Here is a 27,299-nt window from a genome sequence, read left to right as displayed (position 1 = left end):
GGAAAATGTTGCATCTCATTGCAACAATGTATTTCATATGGAATATTGTCACTGTGTCTGTCTGCCTGGTAAATGAATGTGTCTACACTACTGCTCCAGCAATACATTTCCACACTAAATTCGTATTATCAGGTCATATTAAATGTTCCATGTATATTGTCTGGCTGCAGGGAATTTACATCAAATGAGCCATACGAGTACACAATTCAATTTTAGTACAATACATTCACACGTTTCACAGTCTTAGTATTGGCCTTCATCAATAATTAATGGAGTAGAAGTAGAATATAATATTAATCTATTTCAGTAATGTTTTTACTAGGTCCACTGGAGTAAACTAACAGTGAGCTCATCGTCGCCACAGGTGATTGGTGCCACTCAAACTGTCCAATCACAAACCGTCTGTTTGACAATGCAAATGTTGGCTTGGTCAGCTGAGCTATAATCTTTTTGGACATATTTTTCGCAACAGCTATGATATCCCTTAAAGTTCTGATGTTGGAGAGCAAAATATTGATCCAACACACAATTTACAATGACAACCGAGAGAAATGTGTAGCTATGTTCTAAATACTGCATAGTGTTTGTGGATTGCTGAGCTAAAGCTAGCAACTAATAATGCGGACGGTTTCCTATGGCTAACGTTAGCTGGGATATTCGACTCATGTCGACCAGAGTTGTCATCGTCCTCCCTGGTGGTTTCTCTGGTAAGTTCATTTTCTAGTGTGGGGTTTGTCTCTCAGACTATCTATACTAGAATAAATATTGTAATGTACATTTGACAAGTTTTTGAATGTAACTAGCCAAAGAAAAGGAAGAAATTGGCTAATGTTAGCAAGCTAACGACGTTGGCTATCGACGCCCATGTCTTAATTCACAACTCGTTTTTAAAAACGCTGGTGTAAAAGTAACTTGGATATCAAATGCCCTTCCCCACAATCTAGCCTGCTAGATACGCACATTTCTTATTCATCTATACATTTGTAAAGTTATTTAACTTAGCTGTTAACATTCTGTTCTCGTTCTTGAAAAAAAAACGAACGTTAGCTAACTAAGTTAGCTCTGCAACATCTGCCTGGACTGTGTGACCAAACATTCGCTAAGGTCAAGAATTGAAAAGCTGTTATTAAATGTAGTTTTTTTTTATCGTGGGCGTAACGTTAACTCGACAAGTTGGCTAGCTAACTTACCTAGCCAGTCAACTAGCTAACGGTGCTATAGTTACCTACTTTTTTTATAACTGCAAATTAGCCAAATTATTCGACATTTGTAACCAAGTCAAGTGACCACCAAGCAAATCTCGCTAACGTACGATATTGTTGTACCATTTTGTGTCTCTGAACACTGCATTCTCTACCAGAAAGTTGGTTGGCCCTCTTTGATGTCACGTAGGTTGATGGATACTTCAGTGTATATATAGTTTAGTAATGTATGTGGACACGCCTTCAAATTAGTACATTCGGATATTTCAGCCACACCGGTTGCAGACAGGTGTATAGAATTGTGCACACCGCCATGAATTCTCCATAGACAAACATTGGCAGTAGAATGGCCTTACTGAAGAGCTCAGTGACTTCCAACGTGGCACCGTCATAGGATTCCTTCTTTCCAACAAGTCAGTTCCTAAAAAAATCTGCCCTACTAGAGCTGCCCCCGTCGACTGTAAGTGCTGTTATTGTGAAGTAGAAACGTCTAGGAGCAATAATGGCTCAGCCACAAAGTGGTAGACCACACAAGCTCACAGAACGGGACTGCCGAGTGCTGTAGTGCGTAAAAGTAGTCTGTCCTCGGTTGCAACACTCGCTTCTGAGTACCAAGCTGTCTCTGGATGCAACATCAGAACAAGAACTGTTCGTTGGGAGCATCGTGAAATTGGTTTCCATATCCGAGCAGCCGCACACAAGCCTAAGATCAACGTGTTCTCTGGAGTGATGAATCACGCTTCACCATCTGGCAGTCCGACAGACTAATCTGGGTTTGGTGGATGCCAGGAGAACTCTACATTCCCCAATGCATACATAGTGCCAGCTGTAAAGTTTGGTGGATCCTTTATTTCTGGAGCTTTTTTTCATGGTTCTTGACTTGGCCCCTTAGTACCAGTGAAAGGAATTCTTAACTTTACAGTGTACAATGACATTCTAGATGATTCTGTGCTTCCAGCCTTGTGGCAACAGTTTGGGGAAGACCCTTTTCTGTTTCAGCATGACAATGCCCCGTGCACAAAGTGTGGTCCATACTGAAATGGTTTGTCGAGATCGGTGTCGAAGAACTTGACTGGCCTGCACAGATCCTCAACCCCATCGAACACCTTTGGGATGAATTGGAATGCCTACTTTGAGTCAGGCCTAATCGCCGACACCCGTGCCTGACTTCACTAATGCTCTTGTGGCTGAATGGAAGCAAGTTCCCACAGTAATGTTCCAACATCGAGTGTAGGGGGGTTGTTATAGCAGCAAAGGGGGACTCTATATTAAGGCCCATGATTTTTGAATGAGAGTTTTGACAAGCATGTTTCAAAATACTTTGTCATTTAGTGTGTTTTCATTTATAAAGCCCTTTTACAAAAAGTCCCACTGTACCTAACATCTTTACTAAATTTTGGGACATACGAGTAACACACGTGATCTCAGGTATCTATCGAAATCTTGATATTCCAGTTGTCTCTACTGAGTTAAGTAAATCAACTTTTTGTTCCACAACTAAGGTCCAAGAAAACCATCTTAAATGTTCTTACATTTGATGTTTTAGTACCTTAAGGGCAATTCAGAAAGCTAATAGAGGATCTTATTACTGATGAATGTGTTTGTATTTTATGACAGTGTTTGTCTTTCTGCATGCATTTTATATTTTGTGTGTATCTTTTGTAATTGATGTCATTCAGGGCCCATCTGTAAGAGACCTTGGTATCAGTATGACTCCTTGAACCTTTATTTTAAATAAAAAATAACTAGCTAGCTACTAGCTGAAACGTTTAATACTTTTGATACTTTTGATTCCTGTTCGCCTTATTCCCTTTTTCTAAACGTAATGCTCATGTGCTACACATCTGGCATTGATATTCATACTTCTACTCAATACAACACATTAACTTCATACTGTTAACTGTGTAATATATTGAACAAAAATGTAAACGCAACATGTAATGTGTTAGTCCCATGTTTTATGAACTGAAATAAAAGATCCCAGAAATGTTCCATATGCACAAAAAGCTTATTTCTCTCAAATTTTGTACAGAAATTAGTTTATATCCCTGTTAGTGAGCATTTCTAATTTGCCAAGATAATCCATCCACCTGAAAGGTGTTGCATGTAAATATGCTGATTAAACAGCAATTGACTAAAATCCTTATGTGAACTGAAATTGTTGCGTTTTATTTTTGTTCAGTATGGAATACTACATAGAATGGCTACTTTGCTAATATTTGATAAGGCCTACCTGTGATTTGGTTGGAGGAAGGAATATATATAATGATCTGCATGTCACTGTGGCAGTAGGGGGAAAACACTGCATGAAACCTACTCTAAAGTTAACACACACTCTCTAAATCACACACTCTGTCTCCCTTTCTCTCAAACACACACACGCCGAGATCCGGCGCCGACAGAGATGGCCGCCTTGCTACGCTCTCTTGTTTTTTCATGTATTATTTCTTACACTGTTACCCCAGGAAATCTTAAGTCTTATTACATACAGCCGGGAGGAACTATAAGAGCAACGTCAACTTACCAACATTACGGCCAGGAATACGACTTTCCCAAAGTGAATCCTCTGTTTGGTCCACCACCCAGGACAATAGATCGGATCCCAGCAGGCGTCGCAAAACAACGGTGACGCAGAAGGGGTAGACGGAGCGGTCTTCTGGTCAGGCTCCGTAGACGGGCACATCGCCCACCGCTCCCGAGTATACTACTAGCCAATGTCCAGTCTCTTGACAACAAGGTAGACAAAATCCAAGCAAGGGTTGCCTTCCAGAGAGACATCAGAGATTGTAACATTCTCTCTTTCATGGAAACATGGCTTACTCGGGATACGTTATCAGAGTCGGTACAGCCACCTGGTTTCTTCACGCACCGCGCAGACAGAAACAAACATCTCTCTGGTAAGAAGAAGGGCGGGGTTGTGTGCCTTATGATTAACGAGTGTGGTGTGATCATAACAACCTACAGGAACTCAAGTCCTTTTGTTCACCTGACCTAGAATTTCTTTCAATCAAATGCCGACCGCATTATCGACCAAGAGAATTCTCTTCGATTTATAATCAGTCGTGTACACCCCAGCAGACACCTCAACGGCCCTGAAAGAACTTCATTGGGCTCTATGTAAACTGGAAACATTCTGAGGCTGGGGATTTTAACAAGGCTAATCTGAAAACAAGGCTCCCTAAATTTTTATCAGCATTTCAAATGCGCGACCCGGGCTGGAAAAATTCTGGATCATTGTTACTCTAACTTCTGCGACGCATGCAAAGCCCTCCCTCGCCCTTCTTTATGCAAATCTGACCATGACTCCATTTTGTTGCTCCCAGCCTATTGACAGAAACGCCCATGCTCAGGTCTGGTCGGAACAAAGTTGAATAATCTGATTCCACGCTTCAAGATTGCTTCGATCACGTGGACTGGGATATGTTCCGGATAGCGTCGAACAACAACATTGATGTACAGTGAGGAGAACAAGTAAATGCAAATTAATTACTTAAAAATCATACAATGTGATTTTCTGGATTTTTGTTTTAGATCCCGTCTCTCACAGTTGAAGTGTACCGATGATAAAAAAAATTACAGACCTCTATATATGCTTTGTAAGTAGGAAAACCTGCAAAATCGGCAGGTTATCAAATACTTGTTCTCCCCACTGTATAAGCTAGAGGTCGACCGATTTAAAAATAAAAATATATTTTTTTTTTTAAATGTCAATGCCGATAGCGATTATTGGAGGACCAAAAAAGCCAATACCAATTAATTCGCCATAAAAAAATAAATATATATATTTATTTGTAATAATGACTATTACAACAATACTGAATGAACACTTATTTTAAGTTAATATAATACATCAATAAAAATCCTTTTAGCCTCAAATAAATAATGAAATTGGTTCAATTTGATTTAAATAATGCAAAAACAAAGTGTTGGAGAAGAATGTAAAAGTGCAATATGTGCCATGTAAGAAAGCTAACATTTAAAGTTCCTTGCTCAGAACATGAGAACATATGAAAGCTGGTGGTCCCTTTTAACATGAGACTTCAATATTTCCAGGTAAGAAGTTTTAGGTTGTAGTTAATATAGTATTTATAGGACTATTTCTTTCTATACCATTTGTATTTCATATACCTTTTGACTATTGGATGTTCTTATAGGCACTTTAGTATTGCCAGTGTAACAGTATAGCTGCCGTCCCTCTCGCCTCTACCTGGACTCGAACCAGGAACACATCGACAACATCCACCCTCGAAGCATCGTTACCCATCGCTCCACAAAATCACGGCCCTTGCAGAACAACCACTCCAAGTCTCAGAGCGAGTGATGTTTGAAATGCTATTAGCGCGCACCCCGCTAACTAGCTAGCCATTTCACATCGGTTACACCAGCCTAATCTCGGGAGTTGATAGGCTTGAAGTCATAAACAGCGCAATACTTGAAGCACAGCGAAGAGCTGCTGGCAAAACGCACAAAAGTGCTATTTGAATGAATGCTTAAGAGCCTGCTGCTGCTGACCATCGCTCAGTCAGATTGCTCTGTCAAATCATCGACTTAATTATAACATAACACACACAAATACGAGCCTTTGGTCATTAATATGGTCGAATCTGGAAACTATCATTTCAAAAACAAAATGTTTATTCTTTCAGTGAAATACGGAACTGTTTTGTATTTTATCTAACGGGTGGCATCCATAAGTCTAAATATTGCTGTTACACTGTACAAATTAGTTTGCAACGAGCCAGGCGGCCCAAACTGTTGCATATACCCGGACTCTGCGTGCCATGAATGCAAGAGAAGTGACAACATTTCACCTGGATTTATTTTAGCTAAATATGCAGTTTAAAAATATATACACTGCTCAAAAAATAAAGGGAACACTTAAACAACACAATATAACTCCAAGTCAATCACACTTCTGTGAAATCACACTGTCCACTTAGGAAGCAACACTGATTGACAATAAATTTCACATGCTGTTGTGCAAATGGATTAGATAACAGGTGGAAATTATAGGCAATTAGCAAGACATCCACCAATAAAGGAGTGGTTCTGCAGGTGGTGACCACAGACCACTTCTCAGGTCCTATGCTTCCTGGCTGATGTTTTGGTCACTTTTGAATGCTGGCGGTGCTTTCACTCTAGTGGTAGCATGAGACGGAGTCTACAACCCACACAAGTGGCTCAGGTAGTGCAGCTCATCCAGGATGGCACATCAATGCGAGCTGTGGCAAGAAGGTTTGCTGTGTCTGTCAGCGTAGTGTCCAGAGCATGGAGGCGCTACCAGAAGACAGGCCAGTACATCAGGAGATGTGGAGGAGGCCGTAGGAGGGCAACAACCCAGCAGCAGGACCGCTACCTCCGCCTTTGTGCAAGGAGGAGCACTGCCAGAGCCCTGCAGAATGACCTCCAGCAGGCCACAATTGTGAATGTGTCTGCTCAAACGGTCAGAAACAGTCTCCATGAAGGTGGCATGAGGGCCCGACGTCCACAGGTGGGGGTTGTGCTTACAGCCCAACACCGTGCAGGACCTTTGGCATTTGCCAGAGAACACTATGATTGGCAAATTTGCCACTGGCGACCTGTGCTCTTCACAGATGAAAGCAGGTTCACACTGAGCACATGTGACAGTCTGGAGACGCCGTGGAGAACGTTCTGCTGCCTGCAACATCCTCCAGCATGACCGGTTTGGCGTTGGGTCAGTCATGGTGTGGGGGGGCATTTCTTTGGGGGGGCCGCACAGCCCTCCATGTGCTCGCCAGAGGTAGCCTGACTGCCATTAGGTACCGAGATAAGATCCTCAGACCCCTTGTGAGACCATATGCTGGTGCGGTTGGATCTGGGTTCCTCCTAATGCAAGACAATGCTAGACCTCATGTGGCTGGAGTGTGTCAGCAGTTCCTGCAAGAGGAAGGCATTGATGCTATGGACTGGCCCGCCCGTTCCCCAGACCTAAATCCAATTGAGCACATCTGGGACACCATGTCTCGCTCCATCCACCAACGCCATGTTGCACCACAGACTGTCCAGGAGTTGGCGAATGCTTTAGTCCAGGTCTGGGAGGAGATCCCTCAGGAGACCATCCGCCACCTCATCAGGAGCATGCCCAGGCGTTGTAGGGAGGTCATACAGGCACGTGGAGGCCACACAGACTAATGAGCCTCATTTTGACTTGTTTTAAGGACATTACATCAAAGTTGGATCAGCCTGTAGTGTGGTTTTCCACTTAAATTTTGAGTGTGACTCCAAATCCAGACCTCCATGGGTTGATAGATTTGATTTCCATTGATAATTTTTGTGTGATTTTGTTGTCAGCACATTCAACTATGTAAAGAAAATAGTATTTAATAAGAATATTTCATTCATTCAGATCTAGGATGTGTAATTTTAGTGTTCCCTTTATTTTTTTGAGCCGTGTACTTCTGTGTATTGATTTTAAGAAAGGCATTGATGTTTAGGGTTAGGTTCAGTCGTGCAACAATTGTGCTTTTTTCGTAATTGTGCTTTTTTCGCTTTTGTTAAATCATCCCCCGTTTGGCGAAGTTGGCTATCTTTGTTAGGAAGAAATGGGCTTCACACAGTTCTCAACGAGCCAGGCGGCCCAAACTGCTGCATATGCCCTGACTCTGTTGCAAGAGAAGTGATACAATTTCCCTAGTTAAAATAAATTCATGTTAGCAGGCAATATTAACTAAATATGCAGGTTTAAAAATATATTGATTTTGATTGATTTTGATTTTGATTGATTGATTTTAAGAACGGCATTGGTGTTTATGGTAAGGTACACTTTGGAGCAACAATTTTTCGCAAATGCGCACCGCATCGATTATATGCAGCGCAGGACACACTAGATAAACTAGTAATATCATCAACCATGTGTAGTTAACTTGTGATTATGATTGATTGATAGATTTTATAAGATAAGTTTAATGCTAGCTAGCAACTTACCATGGCTTCTTACTGCATTCGCGTAACAGGCAGGCTCCTCGTGGAGTGCAATGAGAGGCAGGTGGTTAGGGCGTTGGACTAGTTAACTGCAAGATTGAATCCGAGCTGACGGTAAAAAGGTAAAGGTAAAAATCTGTCGTTCTGCCTCTGAACAAGGCAGTTATGTACCGTAATTGCTGGACTATTAAGCGCACCTGAATATAAACCGCACCCACTGAATTATTAAAAAATATGTATTTTGTACATAAATAAGCCGCACATGTCTATATGCCGCAGGTGCCTACCGGTACATTGAAACAAATTAACTTTACACTACCTTTAAACGAAACACGGCTTGTAACAAAAATAAATAGGCTTTAACGAAACACGGCTTGTAACAAAAATTAAACAGCCTACCGAGAAAGTCAATGGTCACTATCTTCCTCCTCCTGTGCACTGAAACCACTGAAGTCATCTCCTTCGGTGTCGGAGTTGAATAGCCTCAGAATTGCTTCATCCGATGTTGGATCGCTGCCCTCTTCAACACGCAGCAGTCCAGCCTTTCGAAACCTGTTGATGATAGTGGATTTTTTGACAATGCTCCACGCTGTCAGCAGCTCTATTTCCTTTTCCAACAGTCAGATCGATCGCCTTCAACTTGAAAGCTGCATCATATGCATTTCTCCGTGTCTTTGCCATGATGAGGGTGACAAAATGACTACCGTAATCAGAATGATGGGAAGTTTGAGCGCGCTTGATTTACGTCACATTATGTGATGGTGCTCAGTTTTTTGGCGGCATGAATCTTGTGAAAGTGGGAAAAATCCATAAATTAGCCGTGTCATTGTATAAACTGCGAGGTTCAACGCGTGGGGAAAAAGTAGCGGCTTATAGTCCGGAAATTACGGTACATATTCTTGTTCATTCCTTTACACTTGCATGTATAAGGTAGTTGTTGTGAAATTGTTAGATTACTTGTTAGATATTACTGCATGTTCAGAACTAGAAGCACAAGCATTTCGCTACACTCACATTAACGTCTGCTAACCATGCGTATGTGACCAATAAAATTTTATTTTGACACCACTCTCTCGCCCACAAACATATACACACACACACTGCTCCCAACTAAAATGTTTGGCACCAGAAATATATATTTTTAAATATAATTTAGGCCTATATGAATCCTACCTTTTTTGAATCATTCATGAGTGGCAGACACTTTTCCTTTTAATTCCTGTGCAATAAAAAAGAATACCTAATATGACATGGTTTGTGAAATTCGATCAAATGCGTGCAACATCCTGCAAGTAGAAAATAGGTAGCTCTGGTTATGATTCATTTATTTATTTTGAGCTAGAGACAAGCTGTTTGCTATGCTGTAACGCTGCAAGCATGTCTGTCGCGAAGCTGTTTTTCTTCTCTGGCACTGCTGCTTGACAGTGAACTTACAAAGCCTATACTCAGACTGGCTTGTGCTCTTGGTTATACCAGGGATTCAATTATATACAATGTATCACTTTAGCTCGTGCTGCTCTAATGTAACAGCAGAAGACTGATCAGGGTCTCCATCCTCGCTCTCCATCACCGCTAAATTATATATATTTAAAAACTGATGGCGGAAGAGATGCGGACAGAGAGGAGCAGGTGAGTGAGGGCTGGTAGGGGATGCAGCTGGCTGTTCACAGCTGCCACACATGATATGTGCGTGAAAGTGAAGTGGACATTATTGGAGCGGTGCATACGAGACTAGTTGCTGTTCCTTCAACAATTAAACAGAACCTATAAACTGACTATGAACATTTTATAACAGGCGCCAGCGGGTTCTTTAGATAGATAGGGACAAGTTATTTAATAAAAACATTTACATAAAGTTTTGGTACCGTGATATAGCCGTGGGACTGGTATACCGTGCAACACTAGTAGAGACCCTACTGAGTATTTTCCACACCTCTTTAGCTGAGACAGGTAGACCAGTTCTCACTACAAGCCAATATATCCCATGTAAAGTCTATTAGCTTATTGCATTGAGGCTATGGAGGGGGTGGCGAACAAAGTGCTGCTGGGTATGTACGACACAGTCCCCCTCCAAAACTACACATTTGGTTAGTAAAGACTGCTGAGTATTTCCCACCCCACTTTAGCTGAGACGAGTAAAGTGTTTTTTTTTCTGTCCTCTACAACCCAATATGTATAATGTGTATTGCATTGCAGTAGGGTTGGGCAATATGGTTTAAAAATCATCTAAACTGTTTTTTTTAACGTTTTAAAAAAAAAACATAGAACTTAAAGGTCAAATACACAGCAATAGTCGAATGAATTGAGGGCTTGTGAAGTTATACCTAGGCTAAATATAGGCCTTCCACAACCATAAGAACCCCTAATAATAAAATTATTTGAACTTGCTTTTTTTTTGCAATAATCACTGATCTAGCTTTTAAGTTTGAAAATGTATTTATTTTGTTCCAAATTTAACTAGAGCCATGCATAATGCACATTCACTAATGATGACTAACTTATTGTAGCAGGCATTGGGCTATAGAAAATTAATATAGATCTCATCAACAACCTCTCAAGCCCACGTGCTGGTGATTAGCCAGCTAGTCGTTATATTTCAAGTTTAGCCAACTTGGATCTATTTGCTAGCTAACAAGGTTGAACAGTTATTGTTATGAACACATCCTGTCTCCAACTGTTTGGAAAGCATGTTAGCCTGTCCACTTTGTTCAGATGTTGAAATCAAGTGGCCTGCCTTATTTGTAAAAATTTGCCAATTTCTTAAATTGTTTTATGCTTATTGCACTTTCATAAAACAGACTAGACAGCTAGTAAAACTTTCTTTGGCTAAAATGAGGCAAGCTGTAAAACGGAGCATTCATTTTCAGCAATTCATGTAAATTGATACTATCATCTTAGTTGTCTACTGCGTGTAATTTGAGTAGGTGAGACCTAAAAAGTGTATTGTTTAAAACAATGAACTCAAATAATGTCTCAATGTGTTTTGGTGTCCATATTAGAGATTATTTTGGACCAAGCCTCAAATGGAAATAGTGAGTTGAAACTGCTTGCCAAAGAGAAAGATGTGGTTTCAACTTTGTTGGAATGAGAGACAGGGGGATGGGCTTTGTGTATAAACCGAAGAGGTGAAGCGAGAGGTTTCCCTTGCTAAAATATGTTCAAAATAAGGGCAATGTGTTTCTATGTGCTTATTTTGGAATAATCTTGTCGCTTTGGGACAACTTAAATTGTAAGTGCGAAGACGTACATCTCGAGTAGTGCAGCGGTCTGAGGCATTACATCTCAGTGCTAGAGGTGTCACTACAGACCCTGGTTCGATTCCAGGCTGTATCACAACCGGACAATTGGCCTTGCATCGTTAGGGTTTGCCCGGGGTAGGCAGTCATTGTAAATAAGATGTTGTTCTTAACTGACTAAATAAAGGTTACATAAAAAAAATAATCTTGTCATTATATAAACATCTCTTGTGTGAATGGGGATGGTACACAGCATGGAGGAGCAAATGAGACGAGACCAAAAATACAACATGAGAACAAGCAGACACAAACTCTCTCATAAAAAGGGAAAATAACACAACCTTGATTCTTGCGATACAGGCTTTTGAAATATCACACAAATATTAATTTGAACAATTTCCCAGCCCTACATTGCAGTGGGTGGAGTAAGGAGTCACCAGTACTCTGTATTAAACCCGTTGCCCAGCACGAGACAAATTTGAAGTTTAAGACTATTGAGTAATTCTAGAAACTTATATTTTATTAAGTGTATTTCTTCAAATACAGCCTACACTATCTGTAGTATAATTTGACGAATTTCATTTATCAATAGATTTTTTTCGAAGGTGGTTGCAATACTGGGGGAAACTATTTGTTTTTGATATTCCCAACATTTAGCATGTCTTTACAGGGGGACTCTTAAATCTGTTATCGTGCTTCCAGCATAATATCATACTGCTAAGTGAAATGGTAATGGTTGACTGGCTAGTAGCCACACATGCTGATGCTCTTGCTGGCTACATTAAATCAAATGTTATTGGTCACATACTCATATTTAGCAGATATTATTGTGGGTGTAACAAAATGCTTGTGACTTGAATCTAGCTAGTGACAATACATCATCTACAGTACAACTCCAAACATGGGTATATCCCTGGGACAACTACCCTACGAGGTCGGAAAACTGCTGGTTTTCTGTTCTACCTAATTAATTGCACTGACCTGGTGTTCCAGATCCAAACCAGTCCCTAATAGTGGGGAATAATGGGGGTGAGAAGCAGTGGAACTTCCTTTTAAGATCCAGATTTTGAATTTGAGGGTATAGGTTTAACGTCCTTTGGACAACATGTACACAATGACATCAGTTTCATTTCGGTCTCTGCTTTCCAGGCCACTATCCCATTCCCAAATGGATGATAAGCATGGAGTACGTTCTTAGTGTGTGGACTACACACCCCCACTCTACAGGCAGGAGACCACACCCTCCTATCAGTACAGGTGAGATTAAGCTATAATGCATTCATACAGTGCCTTCGGAAAGTACCCCCTTCCCTTTTCCCACATTTTGTTGTGTTACAGCTGGGGATGCATGATATATCGGAATTTAGTTCAACGCCGAAGTTAAAAACCGATGTTAAAGCTACCGTGCATACCTATATAACGTAGGTACATGATGTAATGACGCCACGTAGAATTTTGCGCTACAAGTGCCACACAGCATTCCTAACCTAGCCCACAATGTCTGCTGTGTGGATCGAGCAGTCAACAAGTCGAGCAGTCATTTGAAAGAGTAAGAACATTTCAGTGAGACAACTCAAAAGGCAAACTCCATTAACGTCAAGATAATGTAATTCATTGCCCTTGACAATCAACCGTTCTCTCGTGGGTGATGTTGGCTTTCGCCCACTGGTCGAGCTCCGGTACACACCACCTAGTGCACTATTTTTCAGATGTTGCCCTACTGGAGTTACACAGTAATAGCGTCACTGCTATTGGCTTCTCAACATACAGTACATACTATGGAACGCTGTTTGGGTCTTTGCGTGTAAAAAGATAGTTGCACTGTCAAAGCTGTACAAAAAAGTCTGCAAACAAGCAAACCCCGGACACGAACAATGTGTAAACAATACCGTGTTGGTAATAAAGCATCATTTGTTTGACCACAACTTCTAGGGGAGATAGCTATATACCAAGCTAAGGCTAACACCAATACAACCAGCCTGAAAACAATGACCAGTAGAAACTGCAGTAATTTGCTGCTGGTGATTCTCTGATCCACCTTTACGCAGATGACACCATTCTGTATACTTCTGGCCCTTCTTTGGACACTGTTAACAAACCTCCAAACGAGCTTCAATGCCATATAACACTCCTTCCGTGGCCTCCATATGCTCTTAAACGCTAGTTAATGCATGCTCTTCAACCGATTGCTGCCCGCCCGACTAGCATCACTACTCTGAAAGGTTCTGACTTAGAATATGTGGACAACTACAAATACCTAGGTGTCTGGCTAGACTGAAAACTCTCCTTCCAGACTCACATAAAGCATCTCCAATCTAGAATTGGATTCCTATTTCGCAAAACAAAGCCTCCTTCACTCATGCTGCTAAACATACCCTCGTAAAACTGACTATCCTTGACTTCGGCGATGTAATTTACAAAATAGCCTCCAACACTACTCAGCAAATTGGATGCAGTCTATCACAGTGCCATCTGTTTCATCACCAAAGCCCCATGTACTACCCACCACTGCGACCTGTATGCACTCGTTGGCTGGCTCTCGCTTCATATGCGTCACCAGACCCACTGGCATCAGGTCATCTATGCTAGGTAAAGCCCTGCCTTATCTCAGCTCACTGGTCACCATAACAACACCCACTCGTAGCACACGCTCCAGCAGGTATATTTCACTGGTGATCCCCAAAGCCTCCTTTGGCTGCCTCTCCTTCCAGTTCTCTGCTGCCAATGACTGGAACGAACTGCAAAAATCTCTGAAGCTGGAGACTCATATCTCCCTCACTAACTTTAAGCATCAGCTGTCAGAGCAGCTTACCGATCACTGCACCTGTGCACAGCCCATCTGTAAATAGCCCACCCAACTACCTCATCCCCATATTATTTATTTTTGCTCTTTTGCACCCTAGTATCTCTACTTGCACACAGGAGGAAACCTGGCACCATATTGAAATTGAACTTCAGTTCATGAAGATAAATAGCTAGCCAGCTACTTAACCCTGTTGCCCAAATCTAACGTTGTAAGCAGCCACCGAGCTTCATCTGGCTATTAAGGCTCGACCTGACCGGGTTATGTGCCACAATAAGGATTAGGCACAATAGTGGAATTTGCAGTTTGTCTTCAAAATAAAAGTGTCATTGACAGTCATACAAATAGTGGAATTATGCCATACTTTTATTTTGAAGGCTAACCGCAAAGTCCACTATTGTGGCTAATCCTTATTGTGCCAACTTCACATAGATGGGTCCAACCACCATTAATCAAATAAGAACTGTCTTATAAATTAAAGTTATTTTAGATGACATCTAGCTGTATAGTTAGCTAGGTAACTGTAGCTAATGAAACATTGTAGTGCTGTTTTCACGGCCGGATGTGGTACAGCCTGGATTCGAACCAGGGACTGTTGTTTCGTCTCTTGCACTGAGATGCAGTTCCTTAGACCTGTGTGTGTGTGTGTGTGTGTGTGTGTGTGTGTAACTGTACCAGAATGCTTAAAAGGCTGCTCAAATTTTAAATATCGGTATCAGGGTTTTTGGCAAGGAAAATATTGGATATCGGTATCTGCCAAAAATGTCATATTGGTGCATCACTAGTTACAGCCTTATTCTAAAATGGATTAAATTACAAATTTTCCTCATCAATCTACACACAATACCCCATAATGACAGAGTGAAAACAGGTTGACATTTTTGCTAATTTATCATTTAAAAAAAGACTGTATTTACATAAGTTTTCACACCCTTTGCTATGAGTCTCGAAATTGAGCTCAGGTTCATCCTGTTTCCATTGATAATCCTTGCTGTTTCTACAACTTGATTGGAGTCCACCTGTGGTAAATTCAATGGATTGGACATGATTTGGAAAGAAACACATCTGTCTGTATAAGGTCCCACAGTTGACTGCATGTCTGAGCAAAAACTAATGCATGAGGTGGAAGGAATTGTCCGTAGATCTCCAAGACAGGATTGTGTCGAGGCACAGGTCTGGATAAGGGTACCAAAAAATGTCTGCAATGTTGAAGATCTCCAAGAACACAGTGGACCCCATCATTCTTAAATGGAATAAGTTTGGAACCACCAAGACTATTTCTATAGCTGGCCGCCTGGCCAAACTGAGCAATCGGGAAAGAAGGGCCTTGGTCAGGGAGGTGACCAAGAACCCAATGGTCACTCTGACAGAGCTCTAGAATTCCTCTGTGGAGATGGGAGAACCTTCCAGAAGGACACGCATCTCTGCAGCACTCCACTAATGAGGCCTTTATTTTAGAGTGGTGAGACGGAAGCCACTCCTCAGTAAAAGGCATATGACAGCCCGCTTGGAGTTTGCCTAAAGACCCGGACCATGAGAGCCAAGATTCTCTGGTCTGATGAAACCAAAATTGAACTCTTTGGCCTGAATGCCAAGTGTCATGTCTGGAGGAAACCTGGCACCATCCCTACGGTGAATGGTGGTGGCAGCATCATGCTGTGAGTATGTTTTTCAGCAACAGGGACTGGGAGACTAGTCAGGATTGAGGCAAAGATGAATGGAGCAAAGTACAGAGAGATCCTTGAAGAAAACCTGCTCCAGAACGCTCAGGACCTCGGACTGGGGCGAATGTTCATCTTCCAACAGGACAATGACCCTAAGCACACAGCGAAGCCAACCCAGGAGTGACTTCGGGACAAGTGTCTGAATGTCCTTTATTGGCCCAGCCAGAGCCTGGTCTTGAACGTCATCGAACGTCTCTGGAGAGACCTGAAAATAGCTGTGCAGCGACGCTCCCCATCCAACCTGACAGAGCTTGAGAGGATCTGCAAAGACAAACTCTTCAAGTAAAGGTGTGCCAAGCTTGTAGCGTCATGCCCAAGAAGACTCGAGGCTGTAATTGCTGCCAAAGGTTAAAGTACTGACTTATGTAAATGGGATATCTGTTTTTTTATTCTTAATACATTTGCAAAAAAAACAAACCTCTTTCTGCTTAGTCATTATGGGATATTGTTTGTCGATTGATGTTTTTGAATTTTTTATTAATTGTAGAATAAGGCTGTAACAAAATGTGGAAAAAGTCAAGGGGTCTGAATACTTTCCGAATGCACTGTATATACTTTGTTGTGACAATCTAAACTAATGAATGTGTTCTTAACAAGTATTCCCATACCATCTATTGTCTAATTTGGCGATCTGGAGTGCAGGTAATTGTTTTAAAAGCCTTATGACGTGATAGTGTGTTATCCCCAGTAACGAAAACCATGTAACCATGACACATTCCTACACGATTTCCTGATTTCACAGATGGACAACTTAGAAGTTAAATCATGGGGGAAATTATTTTACCCACTGATAGAACTAAGGCTTTCACCAAATTGACAAGCATTGCATGATTTTTTTTATTTCTGGGGGTGGATTATCCCTTTTAAGGAGCAAATATCCACACCTGATTCTATCAATCAGCATAGGCATACATGGTTACCAGCATTAGGTCATAGAGAGAGATCGAGGACTCGTCTTTGTATCTGTGCCATTATAGCCTCAATCACAGATGCTATCTCAATTTGGAAGTAGCACATTTTCTTCCTTACAATTGGCTGATCTCTCCTGAAGAACCAGTTGGACATGACTCCAACAGGGTCACCAGGAGTGATCAGCCAATGAAGTTGGAAGTCCCACCCAGTTGACTAAATTAAAATGGTGGAAGCCCACAATGGCGCTGCAAATGTTAATACAAAATCTTTTTAAAATGTTTATAACTAACCCAAGATGGACCACAACCTGTCGTTTCCAATGGGAGCAAATTAATCAGTGACAGAACAAGCAGAGAGGTGGACAGAGCCAAGAACGAGCTAGCGAGACCCTATTTGCGTGTTCTAGCATGTATTTCAATCAAATGTATTTATAAAGCCCTTCTTACATCAGCTGATGTCACAAAGTGCTGTGTAGAAACCCAGCCTAAAACCCCAAACAGCAAGCAATGCAGGTGTAGAACCACGGTGGCTTGGAAAAGCTCCTTAGAAAGGCCAGAACTTAGGAAGAAACCTACAGAGGAACCAGGCTATGAGGGATGGCCAGTCCTCTTCTGGCTGTGCCGGGTGGAGATTATAACAGAACATGGCCAAGATGTTCAAATGTTCATAGATGACCAGAAGGGTCAAATAATAATAATCCCAGTGCTTGTCGAGGGTGCAACAGGTCATCACCTCAGGAGTAAATGTCAGATGGCTTTTCATAGCCGATCATTCAGAGTATCTCTACCGACTTGCTGTCTCTAGAGAGTTGAAAACAGCTGGTCTGGGACAGGTAGCATGTCCAGTGAACAGGTCAGGGTTCCATAGCCGCAGGCTGAACAGTTGAAACTGGAGCAGCAGCACGACGAAGTCTACTGGGGACAGCAAGGAGTCATCAGGCCAGGTAGTCCTGAGGCATGGTCCTATGGCTCAGGGCCAGAGTGAGAGAGAGAATTAGAGAGAGCATACTTAAATTCACACAGAGCACCGGATAAGACAGGAGAAATACTCCAGATATAACAGACTAAACCCAGCCCCCCGACACACAAACTACTGCAGCATAAATGAGCATATTTCCATTTGGGAACGCCTACACTCTGAAATGTGCGTGCGCAATAACTCGATTTGCGCAAGCACTGTTTCTCAACAATGCAATAAATTGGCCCACTGTTAGTAACAGATTCAAGTTTTGTGAACAGAAAGCTGTATTGAAATCAAGTGTTTCATCAATAGGAAAATTAGCATAATGTCGGCCAAAATCTATCTTCTCCCACTGCCGGCCACTGGGCTTCCTCTCATCACCATATTTGTTCCGGTTATAAATCAAACCTGTCGTAAAATCGATTGTGAACGAGCATTGTAAGGTCGCCTGATAATCGCCCGTCATTCACCTTTTATGGTGACTATATTTTGGAAGTAGGCAAAGACACAGTATCTAAAGGAAATATCATTGGGGAACATCAAATGTTTTTGGGGATGCATACAGAATATTTTATTTTTCAGGCTACAGCAAATGTCACTGACTGTTTCTGAAAGACAAAATGATTGCAAATTGTGGACCTGTAAACAGTTTAAATTCATGTTTTGCATTTACTTTTCCCCAACCTAAATAGGCTGCACTGCCTGTGAATTCGGAAACATTGTCTACTCAAAAAATAATTAAACTACAGTACTCAATATTTGGAAGGTGTTCTTAATGTTTTGTACACTCATTTTAGATGCCTGTTAATAATTATTTTAGAATGCAAAGATTAAACAAATGACCAGGACCAACTCCAGGCTTTTTCACCTGGTTTTACTGATTTTCCTTATGAACTGTAACTCATTATAACTGTTGATATTGTTGCATGTTGTGTTTTTTAAATATTTTTGTTCAATATAGAAGACCAGTTGAAGTATGTCAAAACCAACGCTTTGCAGTACCACAAGAGGGCGACATTGACTAACATATAGGTCCCCTAAAATTACAGTACACTGAGTCGTGGTTTGCTTTTCAAATTTGGTTATCAAATAATTTGGGGAGATGCGTATATTTGTCCTGTTACAAGTGTCAGTAAGACCAAGGAGCAGATTGTGAACTATAGGAGTAAGAGGGGAGAGCACATCCACATCGACTGGGCTGTTGTGGAATAGGTTGAGAGCTTCAAGTTCCTTGGGGTTTACATCACTAAGGACTTAACATGGTCCACACACACCTGCACGGCAGTGTCTTTCCCCCCCGGGAGGCTAAAAATATTTATGGACCCTTGGATCCTCAAAGTTCTACAGCTGCACCATCGAGAGCATCTTGACTGGCCGCATCACTGCTTGGTATGGCAAATGCACGCCCTTGACCGCAAAGCGTTAGAGGGTGGTGCGGACAGCCAAGTACACCACTGGGGCTGAGCTCCCTGCCATCCAGGACCTCTATATCAGGAGGTGTCAGAGGGCCTGAAAAATTGCAGAAGACTCCAGCCACCCAAGCCATAGACTTCGCTCTGCTACTCTCCGGCAAACAGGTTCTGAAACAGCTTCTACCCCCAAGCCATAGGACTGCTAAATAGCCAGACTGGTGAATAGTCAATTAATGGTACCCAAACTATCTGCACTGACCCTACACACACACACACTCACTAGACTATATTATATATCTACATATCGCCATCTACACACACACACACACACTACATTGACACATTCACAGACACAGCATACACACACGCATACCAACAACACAAATACACATTACACACTTTTTACACATCATTTGCAGCTGCTACTCTCTTATTTGACTCTTATCAACCCTGATGCCTAGTCACTTTACCCTGCCGTCATGTACATATCTATCTCAAATACCTTGTACCTCTGCACATTGATCTGGTACTGGTATTCCCTTTTATATAGCTCCATTCTTGTATTTTATTTTATTCCTCTTGTGTTACCATTTTATTTTTAAACTCTGTATTGTTGGGAAGGGCTCTTAAGCAAGCATTTCACGGTAAGGTCTACACCAGTTTTATTAGGCTTATCTGACAAATAAAAGATTTCTTGCCTAACCCAACTTCCCCTGAGACACCCGCAGGGAGTGAGGTCACGGCCAGGGTCATCATTTCTCACACCAGTCTGCTGCACTTGTGTTCAACTTCTCAAGTAGCCCATCTAGAGTTTGTGCATTCCTTGTAAACTTGTAGAAACTTTTGTTTGTTTTACAGTTAAAATGAGTTACACTACATGACCAAGTATGTGGACCCTTGCTCGTCGAACAACTCATTAAAAAATCATGGGCATTAATATGGAGTTGGTTCCCCCCTTTGCTGCAATAACAGCCTCCACTCTTCTGGGAAGGCTTTCCACTAGATGTTGGGACATTTGCTGCGGGGACTAACTTCCATTAAGCCATTAGCATTAGTGAGGTTGGGCACTGGCTTGCGTCGGTGTTCCAATTCATCCCAAAGGTGTAAGATAGGGTTGAGGTCAGGGCTCTGTGTAGGCCAGTCAAGTTCTTTCACACCGATCGCGACAAACCATTTCTATATGGACCTGACTTTGTGCACATGGGCATTGTCATGCTGAAACAGGAAAGGGCCTTCCACAAACTGTTGCCACAAAGTTGGAAGCACAGAATCTCCTAGATAGAATGTCATTGTATGCTTTAGCGTTATGATTTCCCTTCAGTAGAACTAAGGGGCCATGCCCAAACTATATATAAAAAATAAATAAAAACGACCCAGACCATTATTCTTCCTCCACCAAACTTTACAGTTGGCACTATGCCAAGAGAACGGTACCTGCCCCAATGCAATCGTCAAATCCAAATTTGGCCGTCGGACTGCCAGATGGTGAGCGTGATTCATCACTCCAGAGAATGCGTTTCCACTGCTCCAGAGTCCAATGGCAGCAAGCTTTACACCACACCAGCCAACTCTTGGCATTGCGCATGGTGATCTTAGGCTTGTGTGCGGCTGCTCAGTCATGGAAACCAAGTTTGTGAAACTAACGACAAACGGTTATTTTGCTGATGTTGCTTCCAGAGGCAGTTTGGAACTCTGTAGTGACTGTTGCAACCGAGGACAGACTATTTTTACACGCTTCAGCGGCCCCGGTCTGTGAGCTTGTGTGGCCTACCACTTCGCGGCTAAGCCGTTGTTGCTCCTAGACATTTCAACTTCATAATAACCGCATTTACAGTTGACCAGGGCAGCTCTAGCAGCACAGAAATTTGGTGAACTGACTTGATAGCCAGACTGGCTATTTGATAAGTCTGACCATAATTCTATCCTCCTGATAATAAAAAAGTGGTCAGATGGAAAGCAACAGGACTGTTTTGATAGCACAGACTGGAATATGTTCCGTGACTCTTCCAATGGCATTGGAGTACACTACATCAGACACTGGCTTCATCAATATGTGCATCAATGATGTCATCCCCACAGAGACTGGACGTACATATCCCAACCAGAAGCCATGGATTACAGCCAACATCTGCACTGAGCTAAAGGCTCGAGCTGCTGCTTTCAAGAAACGGGACTCTAACCCGGAAGCTTATAAGAAATCCTGCAATGTCCTCCGACGAACCATCAAACAGGCAAAGCGTCAACACAGGACTAAGATCGAATCATACCACACTGGCTCCGACGGATGTGGCAGGGCTTGCAAACTATTACAGACTATAAAGAGAAGCACAGCCGAGACCTGCCCAGTGACACGAGCCTATGAGATGAGCTAAATTACTTCGATGCTCGCTTTGAGGCAAGTAACACTGAAACATGCATGAGATCAGCTGTTCCAGACGACTGTGTGATCACGCTCTCCGCAGCTGAAGTGAGTAAGACCTTTTAAACAGGTCAGCATTCACAAGGCAGCAGGGCCAGACTGATTACCAGGACTTGTACTAAGAGCATGCGCTGACCAACTGGCAAGTGTCTTCACTGACATTTTCAACCCCTCCCTGTCATTCTGTAATACCAACATGTTTCAAGCAGACCACCATAGGCTCTATGCCAAATAATACTAAGGTAACCTACCTAAATGACTACCAACCTGTAGCACTCAGGTCTGTAGCCGTGAAATGCTTTGAAAGGCTGGTAATGGCTCACATCAACACCATTATCCCAGAAACCCTAGACCCACTCCAACTTGCATACCGCCCTAAAAGATCCACAGATGATGCAATCTCTATTGCACTCCACACTGCCCTTTCACACCTGGACAAAAGGAACACCTATGTGAGAATGCTATTCATTGACTTCAGCTCAGCGTTCAACACCATAGTGCCCTCAAAGCTCATCACTAAGCAAAGGACCCTGGGACTAAACGCCTCCCTCTGCAACTGGATCCTGGACTTCCTGACAGGCCGCCCCCAGGTGGTAGGGGTGATTGCATGGCCAGGCACGACTCCATCTCCATCAAGTTTGCTGATGACACAACAGTGGTAGGCCTGATCACTGACAACGATGAGACGGCCTATAGGGAGGTCAGAGAACTGGCATTGTGCCAGGACAACAACCTCTACCTCAATGTGAGCAAGACTAAGGAGCTGATCGTGGACTACAGGAAAAGGCAGGGCAGAACAAGCTCCCATTAACTGAGCTGTAGTGGAGAAGGTTGAGAGTTTCAAGTTCCTTGGTGTCCACATCACCAACAAACTATCATGGTCCAAACATACCAAGACAGTCGTGAAGAGGGCTTGACAAAACCTTTTTCCCCTCAGGAGACTGGAAAGATTTGGCATGGTCACCAGATCCTCAAGAAGTTCTACAGCTGCACCATTGAGAGCATCCTGACCGGTTGCATCACAGCCTGGTATGACAACTGCTCGACATCTGACCGTAAGGCGCTACAGGGGTAGTGCGTATGGCCCAGTACATCACTGGGGCCAAGCTTCCTGCCATCCAGGACTGAGATCATGGGCAGTGTCAGAGGAATGCACGTAAAATTGTCAGACTCCAGTCACCCAAGTTATAGACTGTTTCTCCGCTACCTCACAGCAAATCACCACCGGTGATTAAATAAAGGTAACAAAAAAACAATGCCACTTAATATAATGTTTACATACCCTACATTACTCATCTCATATGTATATACTGTACTCGATACCATCTACTGCATCCTGCCTATGCCGTTCTGTACCATCACTCATTCATATGGGGCGGCAGCCTAGTGGTTAGAGCTTTGGACTAGTAACCGAAAGGTTGCAAGTTCAAATCCACGAGCTGACAATGTACAAATCGTCGTTCTGTCCCTGAACAAGGCTGTTCCTAGGCCATCATTGAAAATAAGAATTTGTTCTTAACTGACTTGCCTGGTTAAATAAAGGTAAAATAAATATATACATATATATATACACTGCTCAGAAAATAAAGGGAACACTAAAATTACACATCCTAGATCTGAATGAAATATTCTTAAATACTTTTTTCTTTACATAGTTGAATGTGCTGACAACAAAATCACACAAAAATTATCAATGGAAATCAAATTTATCAACCCATGGAGGTCTGGATTTGGAGTCACACTCAAAATTTAAGTGGAAAACCACACCACAGGCTGATCCAACTTTGATGTAATGTCCTTAAAACAAGTAAAAATGAGGCTCAGTAGTATGTGGCCTCCACGTGCCTGTATGACCTCCCTACAACGCCTGGGCATGCTCCTGATGAGGTGGCGGATGGTCTCCTGAGGGATCTCCTCCCAGACCTGGACTAAAGCATCCGCCAACTCCTGGACAGTCTGTGGTGCAATGTGGCGTTGGTGGATGGCGCGAGACATGATGTCCCAGATGTGCTCAATTGGATTCAGGTCTGGGGAACGGGCAGGCCAGTCCATAGCATCAATGCCTTCCTCTTGCAGGAACTGCTGACACACTCCAGCCACATGAGGTCTAGCATTGTCTTGCATTAGGAGGAACCCAGGGCCAACTGCACCAGCATATGGTCTCACAAGGGGTCTGAGGATCTTATCTCGGTACCTAATGGCAGTCAGGCTACCTCTGGCGAGCATATGGAGGGCTTGGGGGGGCGCAATGACTGACCCACCGCCAAACCGGTCATGCTGGAGGATGTTGCAGGCAGCAGAATGTTCTCCACGGCATCTCCAGACTGTCACGTCTGTCACGTGCTCAGTGTGAACCTGCTTTCATCTGTGAAGAGGACAGGGCGCCTGTGGCGAATTTGCCAATCATGGTGTTCTCTGGCAAATGCCAAACGTCCTGCATGGTGTTGGGCTGTCGTAAGCACAACCCCCACCTGTGGACGTCGGGCCCTCATACCACCCTCATGGAGTCTGTTTCTGACTGTTTGAGCAGACACATGCACATTTGTGGCCTGCTGGAGGTCATTTTGCAGGGCTCTGGCAGTGCTCCTCCTGCTCCTCCTTGCACAAAGGCGGAGGTAGCGGTCCTACTGCTGGGTTGTTGCCCTCCTACGGCCTCCTCCACGTCTCCTGATGTACTGGCCTGTCTCCTGGTAGCGCCTCCATGCTCTGGACACTACGCTGACATACACAGAAAACCTTCTTGCCACAGCTCGCATTGATGTGCCATCCTGGATGAGCTGCACTACCCGAGCCACTTGTGTGGGTTGTAGACTCCGTCTCATGCTAACACTAGAGTGAAAGCACCGCCAGCATTCAAAAGTGACCAAAACATCAGCCGGGAAGCATAGGTTAGATTACTCGTTGGTTATTACTGCATTGTCGGAACTAGAAGCACAAACTAGCTACACTCGCATTAACATCTGCTAACCATGTGTATGTGATTTGGAACGGTTGATTGTCAAGGGGAATGAATTCCATTATCTTGCCGTTAATTGATTTCGCCTTTTGAGTTGTCTTGCTGAAATGTTCTTACTCTTTCAAATGACTGCTCGACTTGTTGACTGCTCGATAGGAATGCTGTGTGGCACGTGTAGCTCTAGATTTTTTTGTGGTTCATTACATCATGTACCTACGTTATATAGGTATGCATTGACATCCGCTTTGACATCGGTTTTGCAAATCGTTTGTTAAACGAGACATTTTTAGCTAATATCGTACGATTCTGATGTGCTTGCCGATGTATCGGGCATCCCTTGTGGGAACTCTTCAAGACCGTTGGAAAAGCATTCAATGTGAAGCTGGTTGATAGGATGCCAAGAATTTGCAAAGCTGTCATAATGGGTGGCAACTTTGAAGAATCTCACATATAAAATATATTTTGATTTGTTTAACACGATTTTGCTTACTACATGAGTCCATATGTGTTATTTCATAGTTTTGATGCCTTCACTTTTATTCTACGATGTGGGAAATAGTAAAAATAAAGAAAAACCCTTGAATGAGTAGGTGTGTCCAAACTTTTGACTGGTACTGTGTATTGCATTTTTTTTTTTTTTGATACACGTTTTGTGCAAAATATTAATTATCACTGCAGGGCTGTCTGTCTCTATACTGTTCAATAAAAAGTACATTAGTACTGCAAGTGATTTCGTTCCCCGGTATCGCACAGTGGTTTTCAGCTGCCTATCCTAATATGTGAATATCAGTCCGTTTCTACGGAGGGAGCGTGAGTACTCTCCTTTCACTAGGTTTCCACTAGTTACCACAACGTCAAAATTGACTGTCGTAAAAGTTCATGAAAACATATCGTTTTTTGGTTTTAATTTAAATGTAGGAGTGTGGTTTAGTTTTTTTTATATCACATTTGAGAAGAAATTGTAGAAATAGGCGGGGTTTTACTTTCTGGCTGTGGTAACTAGTGATATCCCCTTCCCCTAGTGTTCCCGCCCCTCGGGGCTCCGCGAGCACGCATGCGCGCGATACCGTAAGGGAATGGCTGTTGTGTGATCGGGGGTTGGGCCGCCAGGAGCGAAGGGACAGCTGCAAGAATTTGTAATGTCCGCCATGTTGGCTATGGCGTATTGAAACAGGGAGGGAGAGTGGAGCCTCGGAAAAAAAGAGACCGATAGTAGTAATCGACCAAAATCCGGGCCTTCCCGGCTCCCGTTCGCATCGCCGTATACCTGCCCTGGTACCAAGCGAACGGTTGACTTCTGATGAACATCACAGATCCATCCATGAGAACTCAAACCAGTACTGCTGTGAACATTATTAGATCGGTAGATTTATGCTGCATCTCACATTATAAAAAATGAGTAAATTGTCGTTTCGGGCACGGGCGCTGGACGCTACCAAGCTTCTACCCGTTTTCCGCTGCGAGGACTTGCCTGACCTGCACGAATATGCCTCTATCAATCGGGCAGTGCCGCAAATGCCAACTGGGATGGAGAAAGAGGAGGAATCGGTATGTTTTATTATCGCTGTCAGATTCATATTTAAGATGTTTGCACTATGTTCACTATCGGGGTCGCCCCTATCTTGCCTGCGCAAGTTTGCACAAAATGGCTGCCGTGTCGGTTTTCTCTTAAGTGTAAATTGCGACGAAATGTGCGTGTAACACCGAAATTTTACCGTCAACATTATCCCAGCCGTGTATTTTTTCGAATGTAGGCTAGTAAGCCGTGTTGCATCCACTTATTTCACTTGGATTTACATTGGAAAACACAAAGGGGTCACGTGATTCTTTTCGCTTTCGCCATTTTGTTTACGTTGTCTTTGCCAAAAACACAGTTGGGGATGGGCTTTGAAGTGGTGCCATTACCACGAACAAATACCAGGGGGAGACACTGAGTCGACATGTCTTTCCTATGCATGTTTTGAATGGGCTACACAGTTGGACAGATCGGTAAAACAACCATCACACGCACGACGCTGTGCGACTGGCACTACCAGTCAATAACTGAACAGAAACGTGCAAACTCTACGGCGCTGATACCTCTTGCCAGACTGCACAGGCTTTTTTTTTGAATACATATGTGTGCACAAAAGCTATGCTTAGCCAAGTGTCTCAAATTGACAGGGACATTGATTCTGTTGGAATGTATACCCATAGTCAAATTCTTTCAAGCTTGAACTACAACTGACAGAATCTGCAATTTAGAAGCCAGTCCAGGTATTCATAAAGCACCTCAGAGTGAGGCTGTAGTAAACTAGTTATGGAAGTAAAGAGCACCTGCCTAAGGGTAATGATCTCCTGAATATAATATAGCAGATCTGAGTGCTGATGTGGTGTGCATATAATCCAAAACAAACCCAGTGACCAATTTTGAGCATTTTGGTGTGATGATCGGCAATGTCTCAACTAGAGCATCGGAGGGATGGGGGAGCAGTAGTGCAGTCAATTTAACTACCAGAAGAATACCGCCAGCCCCATCTCCCTTCCTGTGCTCTCTGTTATGTAACCTCCTGGAGTGACAGAGGAGAGGGGTGTTTTACTACAGGGGCTCAAGTGATATGCAGCATGGCTACTTTGCTGTCTGACCTTCATCTACCCCGGTGGGAACTGGATGGAAAACCTGGACTATTCTCTTTATAGTGCATTACTTTTGTCTTACTGTACATTGGGTTAGTGGTCCAGAAGTTGTGACAT

General features: G+C 42.8%; 1 protein-coding gene across 2 annotated transcripts in view; it reads left to right on the top strand.

Annotated features, from left to right (window-relative positions):
- Positions 1-411: 411 nt before the first annotated feature.
- LOC112228033 (enhancer of polycomb homolog 1) overlaps positions 412-27,299 on the top strand; it is a 73,888-nt gene continuing 47,000 nt past the window's right edge. Inside the window, exons 1-2 of one of the 2 annotated variants that reach the window (XM_024393156.2) lie at positions 412-707; positions 12,530-12,637. Coding sequence is in view for 1 of the 2 variants with exons in the window: in XM_024393154.2 (XP_024248922.1) it covers positions 25,962-26,114 (153 nt within the window). In the remaining variant the exon portion in view is untranslated. Of the gene's footprint in view, positions 708-12,529; positions 12,638-25,648; positions 26,115-27,299 lie in introns of those variants that run through there. The other variant, XM_024393154.2, reaches the window with a different exon arrangement.

Source organism: Oncorhynchus tshawytscha, linkage group LG29 (genome assembly GCF_018296145.1).
Source record: "Oncorhynchus tshawytscha isolate Ot180627B linkage group LG29, Otsh_v2.0, whole genome shotgun sequence".
Taxonomy (NCBI): domain Eukaryota; kingdom Metazoa; phylum Chordata; class Actinopteri; order Salmoniformes; family Salmonidae; genus Oncorhynchus; species Oncorhynchus tshawytscha.
This window is presented reverse-complemented; position numbering and strand designations above follow the sequence as displayed.